This window comes from Hordeum vulgare, chromosome 4H (assembly GCF_904849725.1).
Source record: "Hordeum vulgare subsp. vulgare chromosome 4H, MorexV3_pseudomolecules_assembly, whole genome shotgun sequence".
NCBI lineage: Eukaryota > Viridiplantae > Streptophyta > Magnoliopsida > Poales > Poaceae > Hordeum > Hordeum vulgare.
In genome coordinates this window covers 128,351,516-128,365,579 of record NC_058521.1, presented here as the reverse complement: position 1 = coordinate 128,365,579, position 14,064 = coordinate 128,351,516, and the positions used below count along the sequence as shown (strand labels likewise).

General features: G+C 41.7%; 1 protein-coding gene across 1 annotated transcript in view; it reads left to right on the top strand.

Annotated features, from left to right (window-relative positions):
* Nucleotides 1-11,009, top strand: part of LOC123448118 (ATP-dependent DNA helicase Q-like 2) — a 47,944-nt gene extending 36,935 nt beyond the window's left edge. Inside the window, exons 15-22 of the mRNA XM_045124893.1 lie at nt 6,915-6,981; nt 7,055-7,108; nt 7,238-7,345; nt 7,497-7,576; nt 8,004-8,082; nt 8,252-8,469; nt 8,550-8,756; nt 10,475-11,009. Coding sequence (XP_044980828.1) covers nt 6,915-6,981; nt 7,055-7,108; nt 7,238-7,345; nt 7,497-7,576; nt 8,004-8,082; nt 8,252-8,469; nt 8,550-8,717 — 774 coding nt within the window. The 3' untranslated portion in view covers nt 8,718-8,756; nt 10,475-11,009. The remainder of the gene's footprint in view (nt 1-6,914; nt 6,982-7,054; nt 7,109-7,237; nt 7,346-7,496; nt 7,577-8,003; nt 8,083-8,251; nt 8,470-8,549; nt 8,757-10,474) is intronic.
* Nucleotides 11,010-14,064: the final 3,055 nt, after the last annotated feature.

Genomic DNA, 14,064 nt, shown 5'->3' with positions numbered 1-14,064 from the left:
ACCTGAGTCAATCCAGCAAGTAGATTTCGAAAACTGTGAATACAAGGATTTATTAACAAAGGAAACGAAGTCGTTACCTCTCTTTGCCATGATGGACTTTGGCCAGTCGGGGCAATCCTTTTTGTAGTGCCCTGTCTTTTTGGAGTGGAGACAAGTGTCCTTTTCCACTGGAAGAGGCTTTTGCTGATGCTGAAAGTGCGAGGGGCCTTTACCATGTGGCTTTGAAGGAGAGCCTTTGCTGTTGTGACTGAAATTCTTTTTCTTATTGTCCTTCACATAGTTGAGTGAACCACCATGTGAGGTTTTCAGTCTGTCCTCTTTTTGGACACACATTGCTATTGTCTCTTCAATGTCCCATGTTTCAGGTGACATGTTATAGTTTACAACAAAAATTTCAAACTCCTTTTGTAGTGAAGCCATGACCAAGTGGACGAGGAGTGCTGGTTTGATTTCCAGATCCATGCCCATTGGCTTGAGCTTTGCTGCCGTGTTGCTCATCCGAAGGATGTGCTCTCTAATGCCATGGCCACCGTCAGTGTAGTTCTTTGTAACCAGTTGTTTTATCAACTGGGTGGCATATGTCTTTGAACAACCAGTGAACTGGCTCTTTATCTTTGTAAGCATCTCACCTGCGGAAGTGCACTCTGCAATTGAGCCCACAATGACGTTCTCAATTGTATTCTTTATAAATGCAGACACTTTTTGTTGGCGTCCTTTACCCTCGGAAATCAAAAGTGGCTCAACGCCAACAAAAAGTGTCTGGCATTTATAAAGAATACAATTGAGAACGCCATTTTGGGCTCAATTGCAGAGAACACTTCCGCAGGAGAGATGCTTACAAAGATAAAGAGCCAGTTCATTGGTTCTTCAAAGACATATGCCATCCAGTTCACAAAACGACTGGTTACAGAGAACTACACTGGTGGTGGCCATGACATTAGAGAGCACATCCTTCGGATGAGCAACATGGCAGCAAAGCTCAAGCCAATGGACACGGATCTGGAAATCAAACCAGCACTCCTCGTCCACTTGGTCATGGCTTCACTGCAAAAGGAGTTTGAAACTTTTGTGGTAAACTATAACATGTCACCTGAAACATGGGATATTGAAAAGACAATAGCAATGTGTGTCCAAGAAGAGGACAGACTAAAAACCTCACATAGTGGCTTACTCAACTATGTGAAGGACAATAAGAAAAATAATTTCAGTCACAACAGCAAAAGGTTCTCCTTCAAAGCCACATGGTAAAGGCCCCTCACAGTTTCAGCATCAGCAAAAGCCTCTTCCAGTGGACAAGGACACTTGTCTCCACTGCAAGAAGACAGGGCACTACAAAAAGGATTGCCCCGACTGGCTAAAGTCCATCATGGCAAAGAGAGGTAACGACATCGTTTCCTTTGTTAATGAATCCTTGTATTCACAGTTTTCAATATCTACTTGGTGGATTGACTCAGCTGCAACTGTTCATGTTGCACATTCATTACAGGGATTCTATTTGACGAGGACTATGCAAAGAAGAGAAAGAAGTATTGAAGTCGCAAATGGCGTCCAAGCAGAAGTTGAAGCTGTTGGCGACATCTCGTTGGAGTTGGCTGAAGAATTCAATCTTTTGCTTAGAGACGTCTTATTTGTTCCTTCACGTCATAGAAATTTAATAAGTGTTTCTTGTTTAGATAAAGACAATTACCATATGGCAAGTGTGCCATATGGTATAATAATGCTTATGTTGGAGTTGCTTTACTTCACAACGAGCTTTATTTATTATCATTTCGTGAAAAAGTGCATTACATGTGTAATGTGAATGAGAAAGATTCCTCGTCGAACAAAGAACAAAAGAAAAGAAAGAGAACTCACGACTCATCGAAGTTATGACACTGACGTTTGGGCCATATTTTGAAAGGGATTAATTAAAAGTGAGATTCTTCCTCCACTAGAGTTCTCATATTTAGAACAATGCATTGATTGAGTTAAAGGAAAGTATGTAAAACAAATTAAAAATGATGCAAACCGAAGCACCGGAACACTAGAAATCATCCACACTGACATTTGTGGACCATTTCCTGTGAAAAGCGTGGATGGCTATGACTTGTTCATAACATTCACAGATGATTACTCCCGTTTCGGTTATATTTATCTAATCAAAGAAAGAAATGAAGCATTGGATAGATTCAAAATTTTCAAAGCTCAAGTTGAAAATCAGCTTGATAAAGAATAAAGATAGTGAGATCTGACCGTGTGTGTGTGTGGGGGGGGGGGGGGGGGGTACTACGGTCGACACACTCCATATGGCCAAGTCCCTGGACCTTTTACAAAGTTCTTCCAGGAGACTGGCATAGTGGCCCAATATTCAATGTCGGGCGAGCCTCAGCAAAATGGAGTAGCTGAAAGGCGTAACCGTACCCTTATGGATATGGTGCGCAGCATGATGAGTTACTCCAACCTGCCATTGGGATTATGGATGGAGGCGCTTAAAACCGCCATTCACATTCTCAATAAAGTGCCAAGCAAGTCAGTGCCGAAAACACCGTACGAGCTGTGGACAGGAAAAGTACCATCCTTGCAACACTTCAGAGTGTGGGGGTGCCCAGCTGAGGCCAAGATGTTTAATCCAAATATTGCAAAGTTAGATCCCAAAACAGTGAGTTGACACTTCATTGGTTGTCCTGATAGAAAAGTATAGAACACAACTCGTGGCAAAAGGATTTACACAAAGAGAAGGGATAGACTACTACAATGAGACTTTTTCCGCAGTCTAATGTAAGGATTCATTAAGAATCATAATGGCATTAGTTGCACATTTTGATTTAGAGTTGCATCAAATGGATGTAAAGACGGCATTTCTAAACGGAGACTTAGAAGAAAATGTCTACATGAAACAACCCAAGGTTTTATCATGGAAGGCAAGGAAGATATGGGATGCCGCCTGAAGAAATCCATTTATGGACTAAGGCAAGCCTCTAGACAGTGGTATCTAAAGTTTAATGATACAATTAAAAGATTTTGGATTTAAAGAAAATGTTGAGGATAACTGCGTTTATATAAAGTTCAAAAATGGAAAATACATTTTCCTAATCTTGTATGTGGATGATATCTTGCTTGCAAGCAATGCTATTAGTCTACTACAAGAAACAAAGAAGTTTTTATCCTCAAACTTTGATATGAAAGATCTTGGTGATGTTTCATATGTTTTGGGCATTGAAATTCACCGAGATAAGAAAAATGGAATCTTAGGACTATCGCAGAAAGCATATTTAGAGAAGGTTCTCAAAAAGTACAATATGCATGCGAGTAAGGCCACACCTGCTCCTATAGTCAAGGGCGACAGTTTTGGGAAATTCCAATGGTTCAAGAACCAGTACGAGCTCGATGAGATGAAAGCAATTCCATATACTTCGGTTGTTGGAAGTTTACAGTATGCACAAGTGTGCACCCGCCCTGACTTAGCTTTTATCACCGGGGTACTCGGTAGATATCAAGAGAATCCAGTCGTAGAGCATTGGAAGATGGTGAAGAAAGCATTGCGTTATGCGCGAGGCACAAGGGACATTATGCTAACATATAGAAGATCTGATTCCCTAGAGATAAAAGGGTATTCAAACGCAGATTTTGCGGGAGATAGAGATGATAGAAAATCCACGTCAGGATACGTGTTCACTCTCGCTGGAGGGGATATTTCGTGGAAAAGCTCCAAACAGACCGTAGTTGCATCGTCCACGATGCAAGCAGAGTTTATAGCATGTTTTGAAGCCACCGGGTAGGTGATGTGGCTAAAGAAATTTATAACTTGAAAGTGGTAGATTGTATTCACAAACCACTAAAGATGTACTGTGACTACCATCCCGCAGTATTCTATGCTCACAACAAGTCGAGTAATGCTACCAAGACGATAGATATAAAGTATTATGTTGTGAAAGATAAAATCCAGGATCACATTATAAGTCTCGAGCATATAAGGACAAAGGATATGCTTGCGGATCCGCTAACGAAATGTTTACCACCCAATGTGTTCAAGGAACACTTAGCCGACATGGGTTTAATGGAAAGCCTATGATTCCTGGATCATAAGAGGCCCAAAAGGAACGGAATTTGTTTCTAAACAAAACGTATGTTTTAGCTGTATGGTTCTATCGGCAATTAAGGTGTGACGATGAGACATGCTCTATGTACCAATATGTGATGGAACAAATAAACTAGAAAGTATAAAGTTAAAAGTAAAAGTTGAGATCAAGGGGGAGAATGTTAGATTGATATCTTCCCGTGTGGGCCCATCGGCCGACCGGACCCCTGATCCACGCGCCCTGATCGGGGGCGCACAACCCGTTATGGTTGGTGGCCCCCTGTGACCCGTGCTATATTAACAGAGGTGGGGGGGGGGCTGGGGCACGGACTACGAGATTCGCCGCCGCCACACACCCCACCGACAAACCCTTCCGATCTAGGGCTAGCGCGGTGCTCACGGGAAGCACCACCTCCACCTCTCCATCTCTCTGTCATCGCCGCCGTCACCATCTCACCATGGACGCCGGCGGGAGCACCTCAAGTGGAGGACAAGGTAAAACCTATCACTATTGTTACCGGAATCCTATGCTACACGATCTAGTGGTTCTATCAATAGGCACCAGGACAACCGATGAAAGTCGCAAGAGGTGTCGGGGAAGAGCGACATGCACCGATGAAAGTCGCGAGAGGAGTCGGTGTAGAGCGACAATAACCATATGTAGAGCTCGCAGGAGGAGCAACAAAAGAGCTACCAGCACAACCGTCAGGAGTCATCGGGAAGCAAGGGACTGCAACGTTGCGTGCTGGTGTAGACATTTTTTTTAACCAAAGAAACTCAGTCAACGAAAAACAGACTAGGACCAAGTCCGCGATCTGGCAGAAACACTTGCTCGTGCGGGCAGGGCAGAATCTGGAACCGACTCGATCTGCTGCGTGGGAATCTGGAACCTGACCTGGAAGCTGCCCTGCTCGATCTGGAACCCGACCTTGGAGGTTGCGCGATCTGGAAATCCACCCGGCCTGGAGGAATGGCGGAGTGCTGCAGCAGCAGCAGCGAGATCCGGTGAGATCGGCGGCTGCGGCGGAGGACCAGCGACGGCGAGATCGACTTGGGGGCGCCGAAGGACGGGCGCGGGCCTGGGGGTGGCGGAGAACCGGCGCGGCTGTGGCGGAGTCCAGCGAGACCGGCAGCAGAATCCAGCGGGACTGCAGCACAGGACGGTGGAGGCAAGATCCAGCGAGGGCAGCGACGGGATCCGGCGGAACGACAGAGGACGGCGGTTGGTGGAGTCCGTGAGCATTGACTGGAACAGGATCGGGAGAGGAGACCGAGCGTGGCCTTGACCTGCAGGAGGAAAAGAGGAGGTGGCAAGGGCCAGCGGCAACGAGCGACGACCAGGGAGGAGCGTGGCGGCACGGAGCGGACCAATAGCACGAGTTGCGACGTGCAAAAAATTGACCTAGCTCCAATACCATGTTAGAAAATATGCAACTTGTGTTCCCATGAGGCCATAGGCCGATATAGATACATGTACAGGTGTGGAATATATGCAGGAAACCCCTTATACAATGGGTAAGTACAAAAGGGTACATGGCTATAATATATATACTCTAACAATATTCAGATGTCTCTTTACGGATCCCTCCCATGTAAAGTTTGGTCTACCTTGACCTCTCTTGACATTATCGGCCCGCTTTAACCGTCCGCTATGCACTGGAGCTTTTGGAGGCCTGCGCTGTATATGCCCAAATCATCTCAGACGATGTTGGACAAGCTTCTCTTTAATCGATGCTACTCCAAATCTCTCATGTATATCATCATTCCGGACCCGATCCTTTTTTATGTGGCCACACATCCATCTCAACATGCGCATAATGTCCAGTGAGGCAATGACTGGCTAATAGCACATGCCAGCTTCTGGATCCAATGGTTCCAATCAATTTCATTGCAGGAGACATATTCAGGCTTTTGATCAATAGGGCCACTATTTATTAGCCTATTTGAATTAGGTTGCATTTTGTATTGAGGTGGACTATGATAATCCAGTTTTCCCAAACAGCTTTTGTCCATTTTTGCGTCGGGTAACCAACTTTTTCCTACGTTTGTGGCTATTTTACCACAGCAGATTATAAAATAAGTTCAGCACATCACAGTTAAGCAACGACAGACTGAGCCTTGCGGGCTGACTGCTTAGAACAGAAGTATATATGAAATTAAGTGCCATTGAAGTCTATAACAAATGAACATTTCCAAGTGGTCATGGAAAGGAAACAATGCCATAGCAGGGAGGCTCGGCAAGGAGGACAGCGGCAATGCATCCCCTGAATGGTGGCATGGTCTCAGGAGAGGGAGGCAAAGGAGTCTTGAATTCGTACAAGCGGTGAGGAAGTTGCAGATCTGCGAGCGGAAAGAGAATTTCCTCCCTTTGGTCACAAGAAGTTGATCTAAACACTAGAGATGACACAGAGTGGGTATACAAACACACGGTCTATCTGGCCTTGGGAAAGGTTCCCACATGGTTCCAGGACCCCCGAGGGGTGTAAGCTGGATCAGGAGGAAGAGTTGACAAGATACAAGATATTGAGAGCAATATGACATTAGAGAAGATGTATATCTCACTAGATAAGTTCTTTACAGAAACACGACTAAATCAAGTTAAATAGTGGGAAGGGCCTGTACCATAATCTTTCATATAATAAGAAGGAATATAATATTCCTGGTCTGGTAATTAGAGATAATGTGCGCATGGTCTTTCAAAAAAAATGTGCAACAAATTATCCATTCAGTTCCCCTTGCTTGAATGGATAGAAAGGTATATTGGTTTTCTTAATTAGTGTGGTGCTACCTTTTGTTGCTGCTGGTCATGTTGTATTTGACAGTAATTTCTGATTGCAAGCTTGTTAATTTTTTGCAGTCTAAGAAAAACTGTCGTCGTGGTGCTTTCTTTCAACATTTTGGAGAGGCCGTGCAGGAATGCAACGGTATTTTCTCAGTACTTACGTCTGTCCAAGATCTGAACTTTCTAAATCTTGATATTTACATAGTTTCTTGCAGGAATGTGTGACAACTGTGCTTCCAGTATTGAGCTCAAGGACATAGATGCTACCTGTATGATGATTTTACCATTGACACGGAACTACGCATTCCTTAATTATAGCAAAAATAAATAAATAGAGATTTTTTTGGGCGAGTCTGTTATCCTCTTGTCGATGATGGGTTATGTGACTTCTTGTTCAGACCATACAAAAATCATTGTTTCACTTCTCCAAGAAATGCAACAAAATGACCAAAGAGCTACATTGCTGCAGCTAGTGGATAAGTTCAAAACAAAGTGGAAACATTCAGGTAAATGTCCTCGATTAATACTTTTCTGATTCCAGTAAGTTGGTGAATTCTGTATTTTATGTTCTTTGCCTGGTAAATGTTGCATCACACAAGAGTCTTAAAGTATCTCCCCTGAGCCAAGCTGACACTACAAATGGGAATGCTCAAGCAGGTTGTTCAAATGAAGCAGTTGATCTTAAGAAGGAGGAAATTGAGCAGCTGATAGTTCAACTTATACTTGACCGTGTATTGGTATGTGTATCTCCATTTTCGAATCCTATGTTGGTCGACAAATCACTCCTATTGGACTCTTTTTCATGGTAATGCTAAAGGTCTATTTATATATAAGAAGTTCATAAGAACTATCACGACTAGGGTTACGAAAACCAGTCATAGCTGTGACCATGATGTGAAACATATCGAGTGCTATATTTCAATGTTGGAAGTTATTAAATTAACTGAAAACATTTTTACGATTTTAAACAATTGGTGCAACTCATCTTTTGCTCTTTGCACATCTGCAGCCACTTGTTGCATCTCCAATGTGGTGAATTACCTATATAATGCCACTGCATTTTCGCAAGCTAAACATTGTAGTTTGAGCTGTTAAATATCTTTTTATTTGCCCCAGTGACCTGGATTGGCAACGATTGCTAAAATTCATCCTTTTCCCTCCCAGAAAGAAGAATTTCAGCATACTGCATATACAACCAATGCATATGTTGTCTTAGGACCACTGTGGAAGCCAGCATTGCAAGGTAAATGATTCATTTTCTCGCAACATTCCATTTTACTTTATCATCATTCCATCAAAGTGATTGAGTACATGTAAAGGCACACACGCCACTGTCTCCATTTTTTGCTTGTTGGTAAAAGGATTACAAAGATTCTTGTGGATTATGGTGTTAACACGCTTTCACTATACAGGGAACAGACCGGTGAAGCTAACTAGTGCCATTCACTCTCAAGATAGTGGTGATAGATTCAAAAGTGCAAAGCGTAATCAGATGAGCAATTTGGAAGCTAAACTGGATGACCTGCGTAGAACCATCTCTTCTCGTAATGGGGGCATATTCCCGCATGCAGTTCTTTCCACGCAGCAAATTTCCTTGCTAAACTGTCATAAACCAACCATTATTGCCGAGGTAAATCTTGATTTAACTTCTTTTTCCTTGTTATTGCAAGCGCATCTCCAACATGTGCATTCTTTTTCTATCTTGTGCAGCTAGAAAAGCTGATAGGGAAGGTAAAGACCGACAAGTATGGTAGCGACATCATTGAGGTGATGCGGTCAGAAACTGGCAGTGGAAAGGACAGTGGTGAGAATGGAGCTAAGAGGCAAAGGAAAGATAAGGGTGTTGTTTTCGTTGAGAGTAGCGAGGAGGAAGGCTAGCATTACCATGAGTGAGTCAAGTGTGCATGCTCTGACAAGGTAATATACATTTGATTTGAGATGGTCTGGGCTGAAATGATTTTTCCGGTCATTTTCTGAAAAATAAATAGTTTTTTTGATTTGGCTTTGGGAATGGTTTCATTTAGATGGGCTGGAGTGGACAGATGAGAAATAGTTTGGTTTGGTTCAGGCTGTGGAAGAGAACGCTTTAGTTTGGTCTTGGACAGGCTGAAAGTTTTCATTCTGGATTCCTTTCAACCCGCGGTTCCTGTTAGTCCCATAGTTTTGTGCTGGCCATTCACCGACCGAGTCAGAGTGGCTAAGCGCTCTCCACTCCACATTCAGCTTGTTCTGCTTGTCAGTGTCATCTTCTGGCTCTCCTCTTGTATGTCTTCCGGTTCTCGTTGGCGGCGTGTACTCAACATCTTCTGGTAGGCCATACTAGCAAAAGGGCCCATGCATTGCAACGGGAGAAAGAAATACCACACGCTCTTATTTTATAAAAAATGGTCTATAATCTGAGAATTTGTAGTTACGACACAAATAAAGATGATTTTATCCTACAAAAATGCAGTTCAAAATTTCACAGGTCTTCTATTTTAACACGGTTTGCATGTAGATTTAATAGGTACAAAGAATCAGTCAAGTGACCTTCAGTTTCATTTCTAATCCTGATTTTGTTGACGTGTTCATCCCCAACCCGGATGAGTACCGGTATGAAAGAAAGACGAATAATGACTTATTTATTAAGATTGCACCCTAGATGGTATTTTTTATTAAACGTTTAACAGATAAAATAATATCATATTTAAATCCTACATATTTTACTAATCAAATTCCATATATAATATGTTAAATTTGGAGTTACGGTTTAAAAGATATGAGTATTTTAAAAAACATTTAATATATACTACGAGTTTAATGTCATAAACAGTAAGGTTTTTTTTGTAAAATCACCTCGGTGGGTTTTCCGACGGAAGCGATAGCCTTTTTATTATTAGGTAAAGATTGTTCAGCCTTGGTTGATATGATATACTGGACATGCTCACCTCGACAGACCTGAGCAAGAGATTTCATTCCTAATCGCCCCCTTCATCCTCAGCTCACATCATATGGATTAGTGCTCTCTGACTGTTCTGCGTGGATTGAACTGGACGTATATGTGTGGCATATCTTCATAAGATAGTTTGCATGCTGAATTCGTAAGAAACAGGGCTATGTAATAATTCTCCAAAAGGAGTCAACTCCCACATGCAGTTCTGATATGCGATTGTGATCTCTGATAAGTTTTTCTTGATATTATCTTTCGCCAGATGAAAAATTGGCATCTTGATGGTATTATCCTATTTGTAATTCTTGTGGTGGTCAGAAGTGCAGTTCTTGATGCTACTATGAGCTCTTAGATCTTCCATGGGGTCTCTTAGTGGAAACTCTGGAGATTTTCAATTGATTGAGCTTGTTTCTACAGTATGAGGTTTATATTAGGCGGGCCTTCTAGTTATGTCCCTTCTGGGAGTAAGACATTTGTCAACTGAAACTCTGCATAGTGCATTCATGATTCAAACTTTTAGTAAGCTAATTCAAGAGAGTTGCATTGCTGCTACTGCATCATGCCATTGTTCTTCTTCATGTTGTTGTAGCTGAAACAAACTTTCCCAGTGGAGAATATGCGCACGGCGCACCTCATTGTTTGTATCCCTTTTTTTTCTTCCATACTAGGCTTATTTTTTATTTATCAGATTCACTTGATGTTTCAGGTGGGAGAGTGTTTAAACAAACCATCCTAGAGAAGTTGAACGGGAGCAAGCAATATTAGCAAATGAGGACGAATGACTGACAACAGGCAGTAGATTTTACGGAGCTGGTTACCAGGAAGATAAGACGGTGACCAAACTGGTGTAGAAAGATGGAGCCTCTGCTCACACCAAATGGAGCGAAGCTGTAAAACCCTAGGAGGATTATGGTAACGAAGCAGATATCTTAGTGCGACTTGACTAGTTGTGGTTCGCTGAAATAACATTTTTTGTTGCTATTACCATTTTCGTGGCTCAAGAATATTGATTCTTTCAGAGAATATACCGCTGATCTGTAGCGCACCTGAATGTTTCATGTGAAAGGGATGAAACCCACATTTAGAGTGAGCACACAGACCGTGGCTTCCACCTTTTTTTTTTTTCTGAAATAAGTCTTCCACATTTTGGTCTGAAGATTGTTTGCTGGACCATTTTATTGGGTTGGTCAGTATGGTGTAGATTGAATTATGGATTTATGGTAGCTAATGCTTGTGGAGCACAAGCGACTGCACTTGCGCCCAACGAAATCTATTCCCACCGTCCCATAATATAAGAATGGGACGGAGGGAGTACTAATTTTGCTCTATGTATCCATAAAGAGATCTAATCCATAAAGCCACACTAATCGGAGCACAATATATATAAACACCGAACCTACTACCTATTCTAAGGCTGGTCATAATGGTGATATTTTAGCCGGTATCATGTACTTGGAAATAGCAAACATGTTGATGTGGCAGAGAATTAAAAAAGAGAAAGAAAAGGTTAGAGTAACATAGCTAGATTCTATATCATGTTAAACATCATGTTACTTTGTGTCATGCATGTAAATAAATAAGATCATATATGATACTATGTTTGGTAGGAAAGCTTTTACAGACGGATCTTGTGCCGTTGATGCTTTTCTAATCGCACGGCCCATATTTCCAAGCAACTGCCCAAATTACTCCACATCCAAACCACCTCATTATTGCATATCCAAACCACCTCATTACTCCATGCCCGAGTTAATCTCGCTTGCCAGACCCACCCATCCAACCCGTCTTGCATCCCCCGGACGAGCACAACCCCAAGGCCGCCGATCTCCCTCTTCATGTCGGCTATCCCGCCACCACCCCGCTCGGCCCCAATACTCCGCGATGTCTACAACTCCTCCACATAACCGGTGCAAAGATCCATCCCTGCCTGCTGTGTTGAATCCTACCCTCACCGTCGATGGCGTCACACCCATCGCCGATCTTGTTCCCCGCCAGACCCTGCCTCATCACCATTCATCCCATTGCGTTGGTGCGCCGTTTTGGCTCGGAAGAGGCTGCGCGCGTATGCCATCCTTCACCCCTGGGTACTATGTACTCACCTAAAGTGGGTTTGATTCAATTTTCATCACTTCATTTGATTTGCGTACTCTGGATGCAATGCTTATTTGTTTGATGTATTTTGTTGAGCGTATTTATGTTATATCCTATGTGTAATGGATCACTATTTCATCTACGAATTTTAGTTAATTTCTCATGTGAATCAAGCTAATACGATTCCTAATCTTGGAGGTAATATTAGTTTTTGACCTGGTCTCAAATTTTCATGCTTCCATTCAAGTTTTTGATCTGTCCCCAACTACTATATTCGTGCTTCTTAGTTTTGTAGCATGTAAATTGCTATACAGAAGTTTCTTGACTATATTTTGAATGCAGACTCCATGTCAACTCTCAACAGTCTGGTGAAGGGTTAATAGACATGATTGATGCAAAGCTCTGCTTCTTAATTGTAATGTATATGCTTATGTGAAGTAGAAAGCAGAGAATTGCCTTCATTTGTCACAGAAAACATGGTGAATGTGAATGGATGTGACACAAAACAAGCATCTCCATGTTGGCCGCAATCTTAATCTGTTTCCATTTTCAATGTTTCAATATTCTACGTTGATACCGACAAATAACTTTTTTAAAGCTTCCATGCTTCCTAGGTGTGATATATGTGCATCATAGCCTTTTGAAAGTATTTTTGTTTCTAGTGCATCATAGCCTTTTGAATGTAAACTAGATGATAACATGTGTGCGCGTGCGTGTGCGTGTGCGTTTGCGTGTGCATGTGTTCATATATGCTTTCATGATGCTTCCATTATATACTTTCATGCTTCCTATCCTAACAATATTTAGACGAAAAGATTTTCAAGCCATTTTGTTGTTCATTTAGTTATGATTTTCCATACTATTTATTATTGCTTCTAAATGCACATATTTATGCTTCAGCCATACATGTTTTCCTTAGATATTCATCAAACATACCTTTGCTTCTATGCTTCCAACCAAACCTGATACTGCTTCAAACAGATTCATCTTTTTTTTTGCTTCAAGCCATTTGTTGTGATTTGGTTGATGTGTTTGTGAGCTTACATATGAAGTTTTGTCTTGTTGGTTTAGATACTGGTCTACTTCTTTTGCTACTGTTGGAGGCTATGTTTGGTGGTATGCAGCAGCTGAAGGGCGTGTCACCGTGCAACTTCTGAACATCAACGGAGGAACGAAGCCTACATTAGAGGGGGGGGGTGATGAAAGACAAATAGAAGTCGCGCGAGATTTTGTTGCTTGAATGGGTTCAGGCACATAATACGAATTGTAATTTCTAGTGCCCACGAGACTTGAAATCAAATAAAAGCAGCCTTTTTATTTTTTGCCAGAACAAATTAAGTTATCTTGCGCATACCAGCAAAAGGAAGCACGACCACCATAGCAAGGACACATGCCACCACCGAATCATTGGTCTGCATATGCTAGATGGCACAAAAGCTTACCTTATATGCCATTTTTTATGGAAGCAAATTCAGATTCTTTTGGATGCATATTTTAATTTTTTGGAAACAAAATTCGAATTTGTTTCAACCCAGCATTATATCCGCAATATTTTGGTACTACTTTTTCATGCTTGAACCACCATAAAATTGTGTTTCGAAGTACAACTAAGCATGGTTCATATTTGTATCCTCCCTATGCATATGAATGAAGTTTTTCTTAGTGCATTCTACTTCACCATTCAAAATTTATTTCGTACTGCCTACATTGATTCCAATGTTCTACTGAATGTATATCCATACATAAATTTTTGTGTATACATCCAAGCAAATTTCATTCACCATGGAATCAAATTCTTCAGTCAATGGAAACATAGTTTGATACGTTGAAACATAACCATTTAGAAATTATTTTATTCCAAATTGAAGCAAATCTCTGTTATGATGGAAGCAAGTTTGAATATCAAAAATAAAATTTACTTTCCATGGAAGCAAAACTCCATGCAAGAAATTCTGCTATAGTTATTAGTTTCCTTCAAACAAGATTTAGTTTCCTGGAAATCTGGTAGCTAAAATAATGGGCACTTAATTATCTATCCCACGTAATTAGCAGCTTCTAGTTTGGAAACTCTGTTAGGAGAGGTGGGAAGCAGCCTCATGCTAATCCAATGACCCACATACTCTAATCCAACGGTTACTTGCTGGTCTGATAGGTTGCTGGCATCAGTAGTCTGATGCTTAGCAGTGCCCATTATGAAAATAATAT